Raw genomic sequence first — 22,330 nt, 5'->3', positions numbered from 1 at the left:
GCATGCAGTAACATAGTGTATCAGACCCAGAGAGAGATCTGCAGCATGCAGTAACATAGTGTATCAGACCCAGAGATCTGCAGCATGTAGTAACATAGTGTATCAGACCCAGAGAGAGATCTGCATGCAGTAACATAGTGTATCAGACCCAGAGAGAGATCTGCAGCATGCAGTAACATAGTGTATCAGACCCAGAGAGAGATCTGCAGCATGCAGTAACATTAACATAGTGTATCAGACCCAGAGAGAGATCTGCAGCATGCAGTAACGTAGTGTATCAGCGTAAGAACTCTCATGGGTCTGGCGTCGAGACTACACTTGAAACTGTTGATGACGACAATTAGTCTGAAACCATATAGGTTTTATCAAATGAGAATAATTTATCACGTTTCCACATCAATGACTCAACAGCCTCTTGAGAACAGCCAGCCAGAGGAGAGCAGAAGACAGGAACTTCTGTGGGTGACTTTACTTTAAATCCAATGAAGTCACAAAACGTGAGTCACTTGGGGGGTGAGAAGAACTACTGAGGAGTGCAAACATTCTGGGAAATAACATAACTGTATATTTTTACTGAAGAGGATTATGCTAATGTTTCCATTCCAGTTAACACAGATAGAGTGGCTGGTGTTTACTTGCGGAGTGCTTCAGTCAGGGTTCGAGTTATGTGGGGGCTGAGCACCCATAAGCAAGAGTCTGAGCCCCTATGAAAGCAATTAAATCATACTAATATACATAGCCTACCAACAACCATTATTTTAACCCCTAATCATACTAATATTGCATTTTTCTATGTAGTGCGTAGGCTATTTTCTACATTATAATGAGATAAATAGGCTAAAAGAAACCTGTTTTCCAAACGAAATGAAGCACCATATTCTCTCGTCAAGTCATCATCAGTCCATCAGTCATCAGTCCTACCAGTCCCACCTTGGGGGGCAGAGCCTTCATCAGTCCATCAGTCCTACCAGTCCCACCTTGGAGGACAGAGCCTTCATCAGTACATCAGTCCTACCAGTCCCACCTTGGGGGACAGAGCCTTCGCCATCACTGCCCCAACCTCTCTGGAATTCTCTGCCCCCTAACATCTGAACCTCTCACACACTCACTTCTTTCAAAAACCAACTCAAACCCCACCTTTTCAAGAAAGCCTAGAATATCTGACTTCCACCTCCACTATTCTCTTTCACTCTGTAACCTCCAGTTTTGGGCAAGTTACTTTCAAAATGAAATATACTACATATTACTAGTTACGCTCATTTAAAAGTAATACATTCCTTTACAATATTACTTTCTGTGTAGAGTAACTCATTACTTATTATTACACTACTTTTGCATTACTTTCACCAAAACAACAGCAGCAGCAGAATGACATCACCGCCCCGGAACAATCCCACAAAATAATTTCAACCGCCTTGAAGTCAGTGTAAACAATCCAAAATTCTAAATGTTATCCTTTTCCTTTGTTATTGTCATCTGTAGTGGTTATTTGCATAAAAACACAGTTTGATTAGGAAATGATTGTATCTTTTTTAAATATGTGCTTTGATTTAATAAAATGTAACTCCATTTGTAACTTGAGTTACTTGACAAAGTAACTGGTATAATATTACTGAAATCCTATAAGTAATAAGTTATATTACTGAGTTACTGCTAAAAGTAATATATTACATGTAATATGTTACTTTTGTAATGAGTTACCCCCAACACTGGTAACCTCTATATTTGTATTTGTTCTGTAGCTGTGTACGTATTTAGAAAAGCGCTATAAGTCCTATTTATGATGATGATGATGATGATTATTATTACCTGAGCAGCACAGCAGCAGGATCAGCATCAGCCTGGGATCCATCTCCAGTCAGTCAGGAGGGTGAAGCAGCTGGTCAGCCTGTGGTCATCTTAACTGGCTGTGTCTTGGTCTGCTGTCTCTTTGTGTTTGACACGACCGCTCTCCTCTGCAAGGCAGATATGCTGTCATCTCTGCATCCTTTATCTACTCATCAGGTGTGGTCCCTCCTCATTGGCTGGCTGCACTGACAGGAAGCAGCGTCATAATGTCTCCAACACATAAACGAAAAACGTATACATTGATAAGAACCGAAGGCTAATATGGTTGTTCCATTGCAACATCATTCAGCACACAGCAAATACGCCATTTTTGCCTGAAGGAGACGCCTCTGATTGACTGTCATAGTTCTCTGCTGTTGTCCCATTGGCCAAGGAGTGTTTTTTGTCTTCGGGCCAAAATGGCGGCAGCGCTGTCGTCAAAAAAGCATCGGAGTTTTGATGCTTGCCTTCAATACTCGTTGATGTAAAGTCCACCGTCCATCATTCAGTTTGATTAGAGAACCAGCAGTTATGGAATCACTTTGCAACTTTTAGACCAGGAGTTTTCAAAGTCTGTGGGCCTCCCCCACGACAAAGCCTGGAAAAAGGAGCCTCCCTCGCTCAATTCCTGGATGACTATGGGATCATGATTATGTTGTTTGATCCCAGATACTCAGCAATTGAGCCAAGATAGCCTGATATTGCTGTTTGACATACTTAGTTCAGACTACACCAAATACATGTACATAGAAAGGTGTCTTTTTCTGATGAATTTTTTTTTGTTTCTGCCTCTGGCACGGTGGGAAGAACTGACAAATTCCCCCAAACTACTGTATCTCGGAACTATCTCTTTAACCAAATCACACACATTTAGGCTATTCCATGTGATCTCCTTTTAATAACTAATAATCTCTTTTTTCACTTCCATTCACTGAGCCTCCCCTGAAACTGCTTGGAGCCCCCTGGCCCACCTCCCACTTTGAAACCCTCTGTTTTAGACCAACACCAATACTAATATTACTGTTATGTGGGGCTGCTGAACAGATGCAGACGGACAGATGAGACAGGAATAAGGTAAAAAAAAAAAAAAAAAAAAGTATTGCAGAGCGCAGGGAAGATGGGCTTAGATCATCCAGTGATCCAGATGTGTGTGTGTGTGTGTGTGTGTGTGTGTGTGTGCGTGCGTGTGCGCGCACGTGTGTGTGTGTGTGTGCGTGGGGGGTCGTATTTAGTCATGCAGGGGCTCCAGGAGGCCCAGCAATAATGCGTGTAAACGTGTAAACCACAGCGGGGTGTGGGCTATGTAGGGGTATCTATCTAGGCTATAGATAGTCATCTTTCTGCTGGGCTGTGTGTTCCTTAAGTTCAGCTGAAAACCGGTTTCCAGGAAGTGAAGCGTTTATGTTCTGATCTTTACACCTTGAGAAGCGTGTTGGTCGATCTACCTTATCTTGATGTTTGGATGGTTCTTTTTTCCGTTCATGGTGCTTTAACATGTTGCAGAGAGAAATGTACATTTGCAGAGCTGCAATAGAATGCAGAAATGGCGCACATTTCACTTGTCTCTACCCTCTGGTTCTTAAGTTTTAAAACTTTACTATAGCCTCCTGAGACCCAGACCAGATACCTCATATCCACAACTCTCTTAAAACAGACAGTTGGCTCTCGCAATTTTGCTTCCGCCTAAAACGTCTGTACTTCCAGCTGGGAAAACTTGGTCAAAACGAAAAGGGAAACTCAGGGAAAATAATGAGCGATGATAGGAGGATGTCCCGGATGTCCCGCCTAAAGGCAGAAATACGAGGGGATGTCCGGCCTAAAGGCCACAACTGAACAAAATAACAGCTAATGTAGCTGGTTAGCTAACTTCCCAAATGCTTGTGACTATAAGTGGGCCTCTCCTAGCAGAGGCTACACGGACCAAACAAAAATGAGGACTTGGAGAAGTCAGCAAGTTGGACTAATGTTACAAGTTCTGAAAATGTGTGCCTTCGTCATTCCAGCTATTAACGCGATATCGGTTGTTCATTATGTCTATGAAAGGCAGCTGTGCTGCTAGGCTAACATATAGCAAGTGCTAACGTTACTTAGCTGGTAAGTAACGTTAGTGCTTCCTAGCAGCACATTGGTACACAACTGATGCTGGAATGAGACACATTTTCAGAACTTACCGTCCTACATCCTGGCTCACTTCCAAGTCGTCTCCTTGTTTTTGCGGTCTGGAATCCGTTATTCCATGAGACTACTGTTGTGTTAGTGTTAGTCCCAGACAGCCAGGTTGGAGAGAGCCTGGTGACGCGGGGTTAGGTTGGCAAGGCAACAAGAAAACTCACTGACTTTAAACGACTGGACACTGCTTACAGCTAACCCTACAGCTTTTAACCAGGACTTCTATCAGGAAATACTAGATACTCAGATAAACACAAATAAAGTGAAAGGCAGATACGGCTGAGACGAGTGGAAACTAGCAGCGTTACTGTCGGCAGTGTACTGGAGCAATGTCAGAACAGGGAAGGGAGGGGTGGACGGGTGAAGGCTAGGGCGCGCGGCCGGCAGCAATGCCTTGTTACCAGGGTAACAAGTCCTATCTGACGTCACTAGACCAGTGGCTCTCGCACAAATCCCGTACCATCTCGTCTACGAGACTTCATGGGGGGGAGGGGGGGTTCATGGGGGTAACATTCAAACGCCTTCACCTATTTATTTGAAGCTTAGCCCACGTTTAATATGACCATCCAAGATTGTAACAACATATATATATGATACAAAATTAAGAAATGCATAATATGGCCCCTTTAAAATCAGGACATACGTCAGGCGGGTCATTGATGTACAGGGAAAAGAATAAAGGCCCAAGGATCGATCCTTGTGGGACACCGACTGGATTGTCAAGATAAGGGGATTTGACACCATCAACCACACTGTTTTCTGTTTGTTAGGTATGACTAGCTTGAACCATAGTATTGTATCTGCAGAAAAGTTGATAGAAGTACCTGATGGTCGACAGTGTCAAATGCCTTTCTGAAGTCCAGGAACACAGCACCTACATATGCATTTTTATCCAGCATACACTTGACCTTTTGAACAAAAACAGTTAGCTGACAGTGGAGTGATGAGCACGGAAACCAAACTGTAGTAGGAACACAGCAGCACCTACACAACAAAAACACAGTTAGCTGACTCAGTGGAGTGATGAGCACGGAAACCAAACTGTAGTGGGTGGAGTGGAGTGTGACCCATGTCGAGGTGTTTTATCATGAGTTTCGACACCCACTTCTCAGCAACCTGCATTCGCAGGATGTAGAAGAGACAGTCTGGCTTGAGAGACGACATGTCCACTAGTGGAAATGTGTCCCGCCCAGTACTTCAGACAGCACAACTGAACTGACGGGCTCTCTCTCCAATGGTGCTGGCAACCTCCCTGTGCAATATGGACACACTTCACCTGGGTTTAAACTTTCCATGATTTTCAGTTTGGGTTGAACTGTTCCTCAAATCTACAGTAGCCTATTTGAATTGCCAGGAATGTGAACTTGTGCAGCTCGAAAAGCATCAATTAGGCACACGTACACACACGTTATGGTAAATGGTAAATGGCCTGCATTTACATAGCGCTTTTATCCAAAGCGCTTTACAGTCAGTAGGTACATTCACCCATTCACACACCGATGGCGGCAGGCTACCACGAAACTTCGCAGAAGCAACCGGTTCACACCTCTGCGTCGTCCATTAATTTCTGATAATGGACACCTCGTCGTGCATTAACCCTTACATACCATGGTCACTTGCCAAAGAAACAAAACAAGACCATTAATTTATATTTTCATGCATTTTGCAATCAAAATCTAGTTTTCATAACCTTGAATATGAGTTGAGAACCGGCGAGACAAAATAGTCCCCTCGGCTGCTCAAGATTAGGCTATCATTGGATAAAATGGCCGCTTAGTGCCTGCACCTGGCAGAATTTCTAGACCATAAGCTAACTAATAATTTGGCCAATTGTATGTAACATACCAAATAAATCAAACAGCAATGTCTAAGAATGCAACTGGCTCTTAAACTGGCATTCCAGGGAAATTACGTTAATGTCTGCGGGTCTTTAAGAGATAAAAGGCGCGTGCCACGCTCGCTCGGAGTAGACTGAAAACCATCTGAAGCTTTCTATGTTGGAATCCAGGTATGTTTTGTACAAGGACGTCTCTCAGTGTGTTGCTGTTAACTGCCCATTTCGTTGTTTTCTTTTTGTTGATCTCGCCTTTTTCCTCTTCGACTTGATTTGTGTCAGTGATAGAGGCAGCGCGTGCTCTTGCAAAGCGCCTGGCTGGCTTTCTGCAAAGTTGTAAACAGCTGAGAGCCCGGCTTCTGTCAGCTGACGACATCAGCAGATCTCCAAAAATGACAGATTTCTAAATAGCTGTTATTTTAATAAACTGAGCACTCAGGGGTAATCTAAATAGTTACTTTGACCGACTCAATTTTTTTCTAAACTTATAAAAGTGCCATATTAACCCTTAACGGTGGTATAGAGCTCAAAGGGCTCTGTCGTGATCCTGGTGCATTGATATGAACGATGAACAGACCTGACTGGAACTACTTAGCTAGGTGTACATTATCACAAATTAATGGACACCCTGCAGCCAATCAAAATTGTGTATTCACCCAGACCATGGTATACGTTAAGTTAATGGTATGGCATGATCGCAACGCGTTGGTCATTTAAAAAAAAAATCTTTGCCATGTAGAATAAAGGCATTTTAATTATTCCAACCTACAGTACAGTGTGCCTTGGGTTGTTTTTGAAGGAAACTTGCATTTTTACATTTGACCAAGATACCACTCATGCAGAGTCCTTCACAAGATGGAATAAGCACAATACAACACCTGAAATATCCAAAGAGCACCTGTAAGTGATCACTACAAACACCCAGCAGCAGTTCCACCCTATTGTCTTCACATTAGTTGAAACATTATTTGAAAAACTTGATGTCTCTAGACTAGAGAATGCATTTGCTAATATTTTATTATGTATTCATATATTTTGATAAACCTCCAATCAATCTGGTCAATCATGATATTACAATATTGTGAAGGATGTGAGGACTCATGAAGACACTGTTGAGTTACGGTACGGTAGTCTTTCCTTTAACAAAATGACCAAAAATCAGGAAAAATGACCAAAGTAAAAAGAATATGTGCTTGATGCCTAAAAGGCTAAGCACACTGAAGAAGGGTGTCTGGTCCTAAATGTCTGTGCAGCAATAAATAGACAAATGAATTGATTGGAGTGTTTTCATTGACCAGCTAGTGACTGGCTGTAAGCTGTGTACATTATGATCATATCAACTCTCCAGTGATTGGAGTTTAGGAGTGGATGATCCTGGTTGCTGCTCCACCCTCTGCCGATCTGGGGAGAGCCGAAACTGGCTCCATGCTTCCTCCGAGACACGGACAGTAGCCAGCCGCTTCTTTTCACCCAACAGGGGAAGCTTCACCGGCGGTAGGACATAGCACATGGGAGGATCACAAACATTCTTGCCGATATGACAGGCCTGAAATTACCGATAAAATTACGCTATTGCAACTTGTGAATGAAATAGGTGAAATTGTCCCTGGTTGTGGTGGCTACTGTCAGGATTGTGTCGGGATTAATCTTACAATTTAGTTTGAAAGAAAATGTTCCACAAATAAAAGCATATGGCATGTTTTACATAACTTAAAGGAACACTCCGCCCATTTTCAACCAGCTGTGTATCATTAGAACATCAGTAGTATATCAGAAAACTGTAAACGGTTTTGAAGTCTGTCATTTAATTTGACAGTTATTGAGTGTTAAAGTGTGGACCAGTGGTCCACACTAACTCAAATTAATAACTCATGAACTCAAATCAACTCTCAATAGCTGTCAAACTATTCATCATTCATCTAGTTTGACAGTTATTGAGAGTTGACACTTTAACACTCAATAACTGTCAAATTAAATGACAGACTTCAAAACAGTTTACAGTTTTCTGATATACTACTGATGTTCTAATGATACAAAGCTGGTTGAAAATGGGCGGAGTGTTCCTTTAAGTGGTTTTCATATTTTGCCAAGCGAATGTGTCCATTTTGAAAAGCATTGTATTTACGTCTGCATCTGTCGGTGAGCCATCACGATAAGAGTAGGCAGAATATGTTAATTTCATTAAAGGGGAGACATGATGTTCTCTCAAATTAGGTGCTTGTTGTGTGTGGGGGGGATGCGAGCATATATCAGCACTGCCATCGGCAAATATCATGCATCGTATCCCTACTAAATAAAACACTGGCATGTATAAAGGTAGCGTTTGTATTTTCTGGCTCAATGCTGACCTCTATTGGCTGCAACACATTATACATTTTAACCGCCAATCTACAATTCGGTATACGTCGTAGCACCCACCAAACTTTATTTCACTACATTCTCAATACTGGGCTGGCTATTCCCACAGACTTCTGCCACCCAAATGTATCGCTGAGCCAGCGTGGGTGAACCAGATATAAAAGTTGAGATTTCAATCAAATGCGGGTTATATGCCGCATTTACTTTTTTTCCCCAATATTTTATTTTATGTTTTCCAGCCTCCATTTTTAGCCACAGGGGGGGCCCCGGGAGTTAAATTGCCAGGAGTCCCTTGTCCCCAAAACATCAGAGCCCTAACGTTGGCAGCCCAGTTATAATGCCTAAACACTGATAAGGCCAGCCCCCCTGCAGACTTATGCCGCATTTAAGTTAAGTTAAGTTAGCCCGCCTGCAGACTTAGGTTTTATATTCCGCATTTACTAACCGTTACCTGACTGACTGCCTGACCAACCTGAAGTTTCGGTGTGATCCCACCGGCGTCATTGGAGAAATTAGTTGGGGCAACCGAAGGTCCAAACACCGCCAGCTGGCAAACTTTGTTCAAAATAAATGAGCGGTAACCAGTTGTTAAGTGCTTTGTTTATGTTTCCAGAACCAGAGTGCACGTTCTGTTGTCAGACTGACTTTCGGGAAACGCTGTCCCAATGCATTCCGGCCCTGTGACATCCCTGGATTAGATATAAATTATTTTGCGTCTTTCCTCTGTGAATGAATTGATTGATATTTTTCTCCCCGTGTCCAGTCATTTACACGACCCATCCCTCATGGGATTATCATTTTAGGAGCCATTTAGTACAGGGCATAAAAAAAAAACAAAAAAAAAAACACCATCGGCATAACAGTTGCACAATCAAACATAAGCGTAAAACATCATCTAAACATGAACATAAAGCGAGGATCAGCTAGACCTACAGTATATACTCGACCGTCAGCTTGACGAGGGGGTCGAAGGGGAGTCCCCAGCAACATGAGTCAATTGTGTGATTTCACTAGGATTTCAATGACTAGAAGTTAGCCCAAGGAGAGAATATAGTGCATATACAGGTCCTTTCTAAAAGAAATTGAATATCATCAATTTTTTGCATAATTCCTTTCAAAAAGTGAAACTTTCATAGATTATATATTCATTACACACAAAGTGAAATATTTCTAGCCTTTATTCGTTTCATTTTTCATAATTTTGGCCTACAGCTCCAGAAAACCCTCAAAACAGTATTTCAAGAAATTAGAATAGTGTGAAGAAAATCAGCAGTTACGTCTCAGTTATTTCAGAGAATGAACGTGTCACACTCTAATCATCTAATTAACTCAAAGCGCCTGCAAAGTTTTCCTATGTCGTTAAATTGGATCTCAGTTTCTCAGTTCTTTTCCATGATATTCTAATTTTTTGGAAAGGATCTGTACTTGATAATATCTTTCACTCTCTCCTGTTATCTCCCCATCTACATTATACTATATAGTTGTGCTGTTCGCGTCAGCTGCGTCGAGTCACATTTGCAGGGCGCTGCACGCCGGCTGTGCCGGCAGGCTCGCCAGCCACGGCACACCCCTCAGCGCATTCGGTGAGGGCTTTGACGCTGGAGCATGCTTTCCGTTTAAGCCTCCCACAAATAACTTCATTTTCTTGCGGCAAAGATATATTACAACGCCAAGATTACCACTTGCTCCTTTGGTCACAGTCGTTGAGATCGTCTGTGTGTGGTGGTGTGGGTGGTGGGAGTGAATGCTCTTGTCGTAGACAATCTTTGGTCCACGGGGTGGTTCTTGCGTACCCGGACGGCTGATATGTCAACAACCAACATGCATTTTTGTGTCATCTCCGACCCGACGTCTGAAAGAGTCATCGTCTCGCTCTGGCTAAAACAGCAAAGTTCAGTTGAGTTCAGGGTTAGCGTCAAGTGTCCTCAATCACTTCTTTAGTCCCTGAGATAATCCGCCCTCGTCTCAATCTGACCAGAGTGGAAGTCTGACGCAGGTCAATCGAACGTCAAGATGTCCTGGATGCTCCATGGAAGCCTCTCCAAGGCCTGAGCGACACAGGTCTCTGACAGCAGGCCCATACACACCGCCATCAGCGACAGACGTCTGCTGCTGTTCAGGACAACTGGACGACAAGAGATGGAGAGGAGGACAAGAGAGGTCATCGATCAATGGAGAAAATCGACAGATTAATCGACAATGAAAATAATCATTAGATGCAGCCCTATTAATTTGCCCCGAAACAGAACAGAATGTGATTCATGAGATTACAGTGTTGGGTTTAATTCTTCAGGTAACATTTAGAATTTTGACATATTGAATCTTAGGCTATGTTTACACAGCAAACCTTAGTGCACATTCTGATTTGTTTTGCTCAGATCAGAGTTTGTGTGTGGCTGTTCACACAGACTTTTAAAAAATGGCCAATATCAGATTCCAGTGTGAACAGGTCACGGCTCTGTACTTTACTTTACTTTATTTCATTTAGCAGACGCCTTTATCCAAAGCGACTTACAACAAAATACAACAAGTTCAAATTAATTACAGTATAGGCAACATCAATTATAGAATTAAAAAGAAAACATAGCAAGCAACACAAAGTGGCACAAAAAGGCAGACAATAAAAATCGCACTTATGAAACGTCAATTCCAGAAGGGCCGAGGTAAATTCTGAACAGGTGAGTCTTTAGTCTACGCCGAAAAATCGGCAGCGACTCGGCCGAACTGACCAAACGGGGGAGCTCATTCCACCATTGTGGCGCCAGGTAGTCAAAGAGACGCGATCGAGATGCACGACCCCTGAGTCCGCGCAGCAGTGGAGGGGCGAGACGATCAGGGCGGGTGGAGGAGCGGAGGGAGCTATGCAGTGGTTGGAACCTAACCATAGATTGTAGGTATACCGGGGCTGTCCTGTGGACTGCCCTGTAGGCCAGCACCAGTGTCTTGAATTTGATGCGAGCAAGAATGGGAAGCCAGTGTAGTTTACGGAAGAGGGGAGTGACATGAGAGAACTTGGGTAGGTTAAACACCAGACGCACTGCAGCATTTTGGATAAGCTGAAGAGGTCGGATGGCAGATGCAGGTAGCCCTGCCAACAGAACATTGCAATAGTCCAGGCGGGAGAGAACAAGTGCCTGGACCAGGAGTTGAGTTGCCTCATTTGTGAGAGAGGACCGAATCCTACGGATGTTGTACATAGAGAATCTACAGGCACGGGCAGTAGCTGCAATGAAGGCGGAGCTGGATAGCTGGCTATCAAGAATTACTCCCAGGTTTTTTACAGTTTCAGAGGGCAATACAGTAGTGTTTTCAATGGTGATTGAGAGGTCAGTGAGAGGACAGTCTTTTGCGGGGAGAAAGAGGAGCTCAGTTTTGTCGGGGTTCAGTTTGAGATGGTGGGCAGACATCCAAGATACGATGTCTTTGAGGCATAATGCCAGGCGTGCTTCTATGCTGGTGTCAGAGGGGGGGAAAGAAAGAAAAAGTTGTGTGTCATCTGCATAACAATGATATTGGAAGCCGTGAGAAGATATTACAGTGCCTAGAGATCTAATGTACAAGAGGAAAAGAAAAGGGCCCAGGACTGAGCCCTGGGGGACACCCGTGTTGAGAATGGAAGGTCTGGATAGTGATCCTCGCCATTGTACCTGATGTGAGCGGTCGGAGAGATAGGATGTAAACCAAGAGAGTGCAGATCCAGAAATGCCCAGGTCGGAGAGAGTGGTGAGAAGTATATGGTGATTTACAGTATCAAAGGCTGCAGACAAATCTAAAAGAACAAGGACAGAAGAAAGGGATGAGGCTTTGGCAGTATGAAGGGCGTGGGTGACTGAAAGGAGGGCTGTCTCGGTGGAGTGTCGTTGCTTAAAACCAGATTGTAGAGGGTCAAGTAGATCGTTCAGGGTGAGATAGTTTGAGAGTTGGTCGGAAACGGCGCGTTCTAGAGTCTTGGATAAGAAAGAAAGAAGGGAGACGGGACGGTAGTTGTGGGTGATAGTGGGGTCGAGAGAGGGTTTTTTGAGTAGTGGCGTGAGTCTGGCAGTCTTGAGGGAAACCGGCACAGTACCAGAGGACAGGGATGAGTTGATGAAGACAGTGAGGAAAGGAGAAATGTCTGTGGAGATGGCTTGGAGTAGAGAGGAGGGGATAGGATCCAGGGGACAGGAAGTGGCACGGTTGGATATGACAAGTTTGAGAACATCTTCTGGGGAGAGGGGAGAGAAGGAGGCAAGTCCGGTGGGAGGAGTCAGAGAGTGAGGTGTGGTGACAAAAGGACTGTTGTTAATGACTGGGGGGGGGAAAGAAGAGCGAATGACATCTATCTTTCTGGTGAAGAAAGACATAAAATCATCGGCAGTGAGGGAGGAGGGGGGGGGAGGAGGTGGGGGGTTAAGCAGAGAGGAGAAGGTGGAAAACAATTTACTAGGGTTGGAGGCTGATGACTGGATTAAAGAGATATAAAAGGAAGACTTAGCAGATGAGACAGTAGCAGTGAAGTTTGAGAGGATGAGGTGATAGGCAGACAGGTCAATGGGGTGATGAGTTTTTTTCCATTTTCGCTCAGCTGCCCGAAGCTCAGTCCTGTTGGACCTCAGAGCCTCGGACAGCCAAGGAGCAGGGGGGGATGATCTGGCAGGTTTAGTGATGAGGGGACAGAGAGAGTCGAGAGCGGAGGAGAGGGAGGAGAGGAGGGTGGAAGAGGCCTCACTGGTGGAGAGAGTAGAAAACTGCTCAATAGAGGGAAGGGTGGAGAGGACAACAGAACAGAGGGCAGTGGGTGAGAGGGAGAGTAGGTTACGCCGGGTGGTGATGGTATGAGTGGGAGCAGGGAGGGGGGTGGGGAGGGAGATGGGAAGGGAGAAGGTTATGAAGTGGTGATCGGAAACAGGAAGCGGAGTGACAGTGAGGTTAGATGTGCGGCAGGATCGGGAGAAGATAAGGTCAAGCTGGTTTCCAGCCTTGTGAGTGGGAGGAGAAGAAGAGAGAAAGAGGTCAAAAGATGAGAAAAAACTAATGAAAAAAGAAGAATGAACTATAGCCCCTGAGACGTTAAAATCCCCCAAGAGGATGAGTGGCGTGCCATCCTCGGGGTACAGGGAGAGGAGAGTATCCATCTCCTCGTAGAAGTCACCCAGCTGACCAGGCGGGCGGTAGATGACAACGATGGTGAGCTTAGTGGGTAGCGATACAGATACGGCGTGAGCCTCGAAAGAGGAAAGAGAGAGATGTGAGAGAGGGGTGACTGCATAGGTCCACTTAGGGGAGATAAGCAGCCCAGTGCCACCCCCACGTCCGGAGGCTCGGGGAGTGTGGGAGAAAGAAAAGGCGGCAGATAGAGCAGCTGGAGTCGCTGTGTTCTCAGGAATTATCCATGTTTCGGTAAGGGCGAGAAAGAGAAGTGATTGAGATAGGGCGTGGGCAGAGATGATCTCAGCTTTCCTGATAGCTGACTGGCAGTTCCAGAGACCGCCAGTGATAATGAAGGGAATATTAGGGTTGATAAGATGTGGAAAATGATCAGGGTTTCTGCTGCGTCTGGTGAGATGGATAGCAGGAACTTTATTTGTAACAGTAATATGAACTGGAATTGAACAGGGATTGACATTTGAACAAGTGATAGGAAAGGGAGGTGTAATAGGCCCGCCGGGCGGTGAGGGGGCGCTAAAACCAAGAATACCACTGTCTGGAGTGCTTTGCTGGGTCTGACCGGAAGTGACCAGTCGGTACTCATTGACCCTATGTCACAGATTGAGACGCTGTTTGGAGGTGGATAGGTGGGTGGAGATGTTGGTGGCCAAGACAGCAGTCCCCTTAATGTTGGGATGAAGATTGTCACTTTTGTAGAGATGGGCCGTGTTCCAGAAGGAATCAAAGTGGTCAATAAACTCGTAGCCACAGGCAGAGCTGTAGTTACGGAGCCATAGGTGGCTGTTAAATATACGGCTGAATAATTCGGAGCTCCGTCGTCGGAAAGTGGGAATTATACTAGAGAAAATGCAAGTTTTACCAAGGCAATCAATAGTCTCCGCTAGGACCTCGTAATCACTCTGGAGTTTAATTGATTGCCGACACCTGATATCGTTTGTGCCAACATGAACGATCACAGTTTTTGCAGAGGGGTGACGCTCGGTGATGGATGGGATATATTCTACCAAATCGAGAACCTTCGCTCCGGAGAATGAGTAGGTAATGCAGTTAGGAATAGCTACGTGCCTGATGACAGAATCACCCACCAGAATATAATCGGGGGGTGAGAAACGGAGTGGGGATGCAGATGCTATGTTTTTAGCATTTGCTAAGCTAACTGTTCCAGCCGTGCTAGCTAGGCAGCTAGCACCCGCTAACTCAGCTACGGTGGAGCCTCGGGAGCTAGGAGAGAAGGAAGCCGCTAACACTGCTGAAGGGGACGGAGAAGGAGAAGATAATCGTCGGGCCCGTTTTCCCTGGGAGACTGGTGGAGCAATCGGGGAAGTCATATTAATGTTGCTGCGCTTCCTCGAAGCTTTGGAGTGAACTTTCTGGCCCCGGGCGCCGGGTTGCGAGACCACCCGCTCACACGTAGCCGCTGGCTCAGTTAGTTTCTCTGGCTCTGTGACCCGCATGAGCAAAAGAACACCGACGTGTGATGCGCAGAGATGGGCGAAAATACATCAAAAAGTATTTTGATACAAATTACAAATACTTGCTCAAAAAATGTATCACAATATAAATACAAAATACTGGTCTGAAAAATGTAAATGAAATACAAATATGTATTTTGTATTTTGAAAATACATGAAAATACATTTTATAAAAACTGATAAAGAACTGCAACAATTAGTCAATTAATCGATTAATTGCCAAATATTACATTAATTTCCTATTTTGATTATCTATTAATCATTTTGAGCCATTTCTTTAAGGAAAAATGTCCTAATTCTCTGATTCCAGCTTCTCAATTGTGAAATTGTCTGTCCTGTCCTGTTTGAGTTAGACTTCCTGTCCATTTCAACAGAGGATAAATGTTACAGACCAGTCGCTCAAACACCTTCATGACAGTTAAATCAACAGGCTTGTAATCATTCAGGCATCAGGCTGTAGCATTAGACTTCTACTCTATCAGCCTGGTGTAATGTGGCACTCTGTCGGGTTCCTCACAGCTTTAATCAGAGGGTCAGGGGGACTCATGGTTCTGCACCTCGCTTAAGCTCAGAACCAAACATCCTTTTGTTATTGTTGTTGTTTTGCTTTGTTTTGTTGAATTAGCGTTAGCTGTGTCTCTCTAATATGATACACTTTTTTTGCAAGATGCAGTAAACACTTTTATTTGCAGATAGGGCAGTGTTTGCCTTAGCATGCAATATCTAATCATCACATTTAGTACTTTATCTCTGGGGGAATTTCCACCAACATGAGGCTTCAGTACTAGTTTCCCACCCTACTCTGCCTCTGATTTGTGGTTGAGATTGTTCTGAGGGTAAGCCAATCAGAGGAGTAGAAGTGACATCTCACATTGCGTTTTTTTTTAAATTCCAGAGTTTAAACCTGTGTCAATGTTTAAAATGTGTCCATTTGAGAATAAAATGAAATAAAATGTATTTTATGTATTTAAAATACATAAAATACAAAATCTGAAAGTATTTTGATACAAATTACATCTTATTTTTCTCGGTCCAGCCAAATACAAATTACAAAATACACAAATGTATTTTAAATACGTATTTTAAATAGATGTATTTAAAATACTGCCCATCTCTGCGCGCACCATGCTGCTGTTCTACGTAAACCTGGAAGAAGACAGCAGTAAACATGACGGTAGCTGACGGTGTTGTTTACGGTTTCATTTATAAGTTATTGTGCAGGAAGACAGCGAATACAGAAGCAGGAGCAGATGATAACGAGGAGGAGGAGGAGGAGGAGGAGAAAGAGAGACAAAATTGTAATAATGGCTTTCTGTGGAGCAATAGCTGCTACTTCTGTACAGAGGAATGAAATGAAACAAATAAACCAGCTTAAGTGCTATTACACATTAAATAGGGATTGCAAATATGCAGACTATGTCACTTGTTATTAAAGACCCCAAAATATTAACCATGTATAGAGATAGACTGAGCGACCACCAGCTGACCAGAGAGACAGGACGCCACAAAAAACATGGCTTCCTAGAAGAATCCGCCCAAATTGTGACTCACGACCACAAGACATTGAAAGTGAAGAACACGTCCTCATATCCTGCACAAAATATGAGCATTTGAGAGATTAATTCTTTCTCCAAATCTTAGGGGGAAAAACTCTAATCTTGAAAAGCAAGAATAAAAGTCCGTTCTGGAGTTTAGAGTGAAAACCTGGAGGTGACGGGCCGATGTGTCGCAGCATGCCATCACCTCCCAAACCCCTGAGCCCCGAATCCTCACTAAAGAAAGTTAAGTTAAGTTATCCTTTATTTATCCCCATGAGGAAATTCGTCCTCTACTAGGAACCTTCCTAGAACTAGGAGCAGTGGGCAGCCACAGTGCAGCACCGCCGGGGACCAACTCCAGTTCTTTTGTCATTGCCTTGGTCAGGGGCACTGGCAGGAGTATTAACCCTAACATAACATTTGATGGTGGGAGGAAACCGGAGCACCCAGAGAAAACCCACATGAACACGGGGAGAACATGCTAACTCCACACAGAAAGGACCCAGGACCTTCTTGCTGTGACTGAGGCAACAGTGCTAACCACTGAGCCACCATGCCGTCCTTTTTTGTTTTTGTTTTTCAAGTTAAGTAAAGTGAAGTGAAGTTATCCTTCATAATGAAAAACAGGCAAGACTCTTCAAAATAAAATGAATAAAAACAATGGGAGGGGATGGGGGGATGCAAGGGTGTCACCCAGAACCTGCAATAGCATTCAGTCGTGTTCGAGCAACAACAATACATTTGATATATAATATATATATATATATATATATATATAGACGTTTTATTTTTATTTTATGTCCATAGCAAACACTGCAACAGGAAGTGAGCGGGGGTTCAATTTAGAATGTTTTTGTTGTCAAGTTAAAACCGTCTATATATAAATTATATATATATATATATATATATATATATATATATATATATCCATCAAGGACAGGAAGCACACACGGTATTGTATTGAAGGGCAGCACAAGGTTCTTCACACAGTAAAGCAGCAGTAAACCAGTAAACCAGTAAAGCAACAACAAATAGTAAAGCAGTAAACCTTATTCAGGGTGGTATATGCAGGGATCCTGAAGTTAAATAAAATACCTTTTTCAAGACTTTTTCAAGACCTCGGTAAGTCACAAGTTTCATCACGATACAATATTATTATAGATTCTTTGGACGGTACGATATTTCCTAATATCACAAAGTCTACCACGACGATACGATATTGATTCAATCCAGAGGTCTGCGATGGATATGAGACGATATCATATGCCCATTTAACACCATCCGCACAATAGCTACAAAATGTAATCCCTCGTCAAATGATGATTGAGACTTTTTAAGGGCCTAAATTGTCCCTAAATTGATGTATAAACTGTTAATACTTTTCAAGACCCCACGGATACCCTGCTAATTATACCAGTGGTTCTCAACACGGAGTTCATGGATCCCACTAATATAGTGGTGTCAGAAATGACAGTTCAGTGGCGGTGACGTCGTCAGTGTGTGACACTCCAGTGACGCCAGTGAGTGACGCCACACATCAATGTGACGTCACTGATGACGCCACACATCAATGTGACGTCATTGATGACGCCACCATGTCGTCACCATCAGTGAGCGAAGTCAGCAGTGGGTGACAAACATTGCGATCAACTGACAATATTATAGGGAGGCCTCCACACTGAGAAAGAATACTATGGGTGCCCGATTGAATATTGGGCAAAAGTTTCACTACAGGCGATGCAAAGAAGGTAAACTGCTCACCTAAAAGGTAGACATTATTCGACCAGGAGAGCGGGGGGGGGGGGGGGGGGGGGGTCGGCCAAGTACAATTGCGGACAAAATGGGAGAAGATCATCAAATAAAGAAGGGGGAAAAAGCATGTTGTAGTACCTCTGACAGCCTGTGAGTTGGAGGTGAGCACGAACAGCTTGATGAGGCCCAGGCAGAGCGGGCTGTGTTCGTGCGTCCAGATGACAGCGGGGATGAGGAGGACCTGGCCGTAGCAGGACAGCAGCAGGGCTCTGAGCAGCTCCCCGCCCTGCACAGCGCCCCCCAGAGCCACCCGGAGGAACCACAGCACGCCGCCGCAGAACGCCGCCAGCTCTGCACCAGTGGGGCAGACAGTATGGCATCCATTAACTCATTGAGTGCCAGCCACTTTTGGAGAACGGACGCTCCCAGTGCCAGAGTTTCAGAGCTTTTTTCAGTGATTTCTCGAGGCCCACAGAATATTGTGTGATATTACTATGTAAACAATGAACACGCAAAAAGAACGATGAGACTCTTTTCTATCATCAGCAAAAACAGGTTTATTGATATCATTTTCCGTTCTTTAGTTATCAGCCGGAGAAGATAGCTTGATTTAACAAAAAAGAGCAGTTTTTTTCTAGAAGCTGAGATAATGGCCCTTTTGTGAAATTAAACATTTCAAACACATCACTGACTCTGAAGCTAATTTTCTGATGTAGTCACACCTCAAAAATAATTTCCTTCAATAAAACAGTGAAGGCCAGGGAATTTTGTTTGGCAGAATAATATTTTTAGCTGCAACCAGCAGCGCTGGCCCCTGCGTGCGCTGCTGGTTGCAGCTTCTTGCTGATCTTGATTTGCTGCTGGTGGGCATCGGATATTCTGGCTTGCGTTTGCCAACCCTGTCCTGCTGCCTGGGTCTGTCTGGGTCAGTGTTGTGTGCTGCTCTGCGTGCCCCCCCCGCCCCCCGCCCCGCCCCGCCTCAACTGCACACTCCTCTTGTATGGGAGGTGGCTCTCTGCTAAGTTTGCTCTGCACTGTGAAGGGTGCGCGACATCCAGCTTTTTCCGCGTGTTTGTCACCGGCTACTACTGTATGCTTCCAGTTGAGAATAATAACGGCTGATCATGCGAATGGGCTGGCGCAGCGGACATGGAGGAGCTCAATTGTGGGAGCAGATTGGCTGCTGCCTGCTGCAGGCACATCTAACGTTAAAACGCTTCATGCATATCGATGCATACGGATGCGATGCGATTTCCGTTTCCCCGACTTATTCTCTGTTTTTCTCTGCCTTTCTGTTAACCTGGAGAGCACTGTCGCCACCTAAGGGTTCTGTAAAATAGGTTATAGACCTCCAATAGCTATAATATTTGTACAGGAGAGGCAGAAGGCTTTGATCGACGCCCCACCGTCAAAAAACGCAATTGACGAACATGTCCGTCCTTGGCACTCTACGTTACTATTTGAAATGACGAACATGTTCGTCCATGGCACTCAATGAGTTAATGAGAAAATAGTGGCTTGCAATATATGGATAATGCATCAATGCATTAGCTGTACACATGCAGGATGAGTGTCATTGCTTTTTTTTTTGACCTATCACTACATCAGGTCTTAGTTAAAGCCATAAGTCATAAATAAAATCATGTGACGAGCTGTGAGAATAGGGTTGTCATGACACTAGAATTTCTAACTTCGATACAATACCCAATATTTTTTTTTTTACATGAGATAACATCCTATAATAAAATTGCCTAGGTGGACGGGCGGGTAGAGGTGTCACGTTTTGCATCACGAAAGTAGTGCTGCACGATTAATTGAATCACAATCGCGATGTCAGCACGTGCGATTACATAACCGCAAAAGGGTGTGATGATCAAAAAAAAAAAAAGTCTGTTTGTGTGTGTGTGTGTTTGTGTGTGTGTGTGTGTGTGTGTGCGTGTGCGTGCGTGTGTGTGAGAGAGAGAGAGAGAGTCTGAGAGCATGAGAGATGACCAATCAGTCACTGTTCAGACTGGTCACGTGACCTGGCAGGTGAGCAACTCCCAGTCTAGTCTCTCCGGTCTCTAAAGAGACTCAAATATTACGTTGAATCGCTGCGCTCCGCATACTACAAAGAAGTTTTCCTCCGGATGAAGTCGGCTGTATGGGAATATTTTGGCTATCGTAAAACCACTCTTTATGCCTTTTGAAGCGTTTTCTAAAAATTGCGTTAAAATTTTTTTTGTTTACGTTTCAAAAGTCATAAAAGTGATTCACGTTTGTGAAGATTATCCTATTGTGAAAGTGAAATCCCCATTCTGAAAGATTGACTTTTCCCCTTAAGATCCAGGAAGTCCGGGACTTCCTTGCACTTCCGGACTCATTCCTGCAGTGCTCCATTGCTCACTGGTTTCCCCTACTTGTCAGTCACTGACTGACTGACTGACTGACTGACTGACTGTCTGTCTGTCTGTCTGTCTGACTGTCTGTCTGTGTGTCTCTCTCTCTCTCTCTCTCTCTCTCTCTCTCATTTTTGTAAGTATCTAACTCTTGTAATCAATCTCAATAATGTAAGTTCAATAAATGCAAATATAATGCCTTTGTCTCATAATCCGGCTGTGCTCTAAAGCAGAGGTTTTCAAAGTGGGAGGCAGGCCTACCTAGGAGGGACTCCAAACGGTTTCAGGGGAGGGGAAGCTCAGTGAATGGAAGTGAAAAAATATGACATTTAGATATCAAAATAAGATCACATAGAATGGTCTAAATGTGTGTGATTTGGTTAAAGAGATAGTTCAGAGATACAGTAGTTTTACTGTTTTTCCCACTTTCCCAGAGTCAGAAACAAATAAATGCCTTCAGACAGACCTTTTTGTTGTAATAGTCTGAAGTATGTCAAACTATGAGTAAACTGGGGGGGGGGGGGGGGTACTTTGTCCCGAAGCTTTGTCCGGGGGGAGGCCCACAGTCTCAGACTTAGCCCTGGTCTAAAGTGATCCAATAGTATCTAATATGCGTAAAGTTGAGCTCTGGTCCTATAACTTACCGAGGGCAGCCAATCCAAACATGCCGTAGAAGTCCCATTCCTTGGTGTACCTGATGATGTCAGCAGGGTCACTACTCTGCTCAGAGCCCTGCAGCAGGGACCACCTGAGGTAGGCCTCACACAGCAGACAGAAAACACACAACTTCCAGTGGATCTGGAGAGGAAATACACACACTCACGGATCCATAAACACACACAAACACAATTGCGAATGTGCATGAAGTTAAAACAGTTGAGGTTACTTACATTCAGAGTTGTGTTGAATAGAATGTGCCTGAATGCCTGCGTCTTGCACAGAATGGCATCGATCAGGATGATGACGGGGTCGTATTCTATATACTTGTCCACTGGTTTCTGGCAGGCCTCCTGCAGGAACACACACGCAGGCATCTTACCTACTATGAACTACTGTTCTGTTTGGAGAGAGAATGCAACACTAAACTCCATTCAAAATTCTGGGAATTGTATTGTATTGTTGTATTGCCTTGTTTGTCGGCAAAAATAAGGTGAAGAGTCGAGACCTTTTCTGAATTTTCAGAAGAACTCTACATAACTCATATACAACAATACATGAAGCCCACAGAGCTGTTCACCTGTTACAAACACAAACTTCTTCCACCAGAATACCACAGTGGGGTGCTAGCGCACCGTGTAAACAGATTCTTATAGTGTATATTTGTGTGCAAGAGCTGCTTGGTGGGTTATGTATAAATTATGCAGAATTAAACAGTGGATAATATTAGTTTATACAATGTCTTAAACCGTGTTCTGAGAGTTGTGTGTGTTTGATTAAACTGCCAACTGTTCAAAGAGAATTTCGTAAAGTGGCTAGTTCAGCTGACAAGCAGTGCAAATGAACACAGGCGGCGCCTGATGGACAACGTTACAACACAAGTCGCAAGCTTTTGCTACACAATGATAACCTGAACAAATTATGTGGACATTTGAGTTTCTACATTTAAATATACCCCGAGCCATTAGTTCGTTAGAGTAAGAAGACAGCTAGCTAGCTATAGCGTTAGGTCACAAGTTTGAACTGTTAGCTGTACACAGACTTGTTACATCGCTACACACACGTCCAAATAACGCCAAACCAGGGTGTTAGTTAACGCACACATATGGTTATCTTCAGGATCCCATTGCTGTAATCCCTGTGCAGCTCCGTTGCCTTTTCGTTACATTCAACACACCTAAACACAACTTCACCCAT

At 43.9% G+C, this 22,330-nt stretch overlaps 1 protein-coding gene across 1 annotated transcript; it reads right to left on the bottom strand.

The window, feature by feature from the left end:
• Positions 1-9,192: 9,192 nt before the first annotated feature.
• arv1 (ARV1 homolog, fatty acid homeostasis modulator) lies at positions 9,193-22,330 on the bottom strand (the record flags this gene model as incomplete). Its single annotated transcript, XM_083643249.1, has 5 exons — positions 9,193-10,313; positions 18,237-18,449; positions 21,121-21,274; positions 21,367-21,486; positions 22,235-22,330. 5 exons carry the CDS (start codon positions 22,328-22,330, stop codon positions 10,186-10,188), a joined length of 711 nt encoding a protein of 236 aa, XP_083499375.1. The 3' UTR covers positions 9,193-10,185.

Source organism: Poromitra crassiceps, assembly GCF_964638095.1.
Source record: "Poromitra crassiceps genome assembly, chromosome: 9".
Lineage (NCBI taxonomy): Eukaryota > Metazoa > Chordata > Actinopteri > Beryciformes > Melamphaidae > Poromitra > Poromitra crassiceps.
The sequence above is the reverse complement of the archived record's forward strand: the minus strand, read 5'-3'. Positions and strand labels throughout refer to the sequence as shown.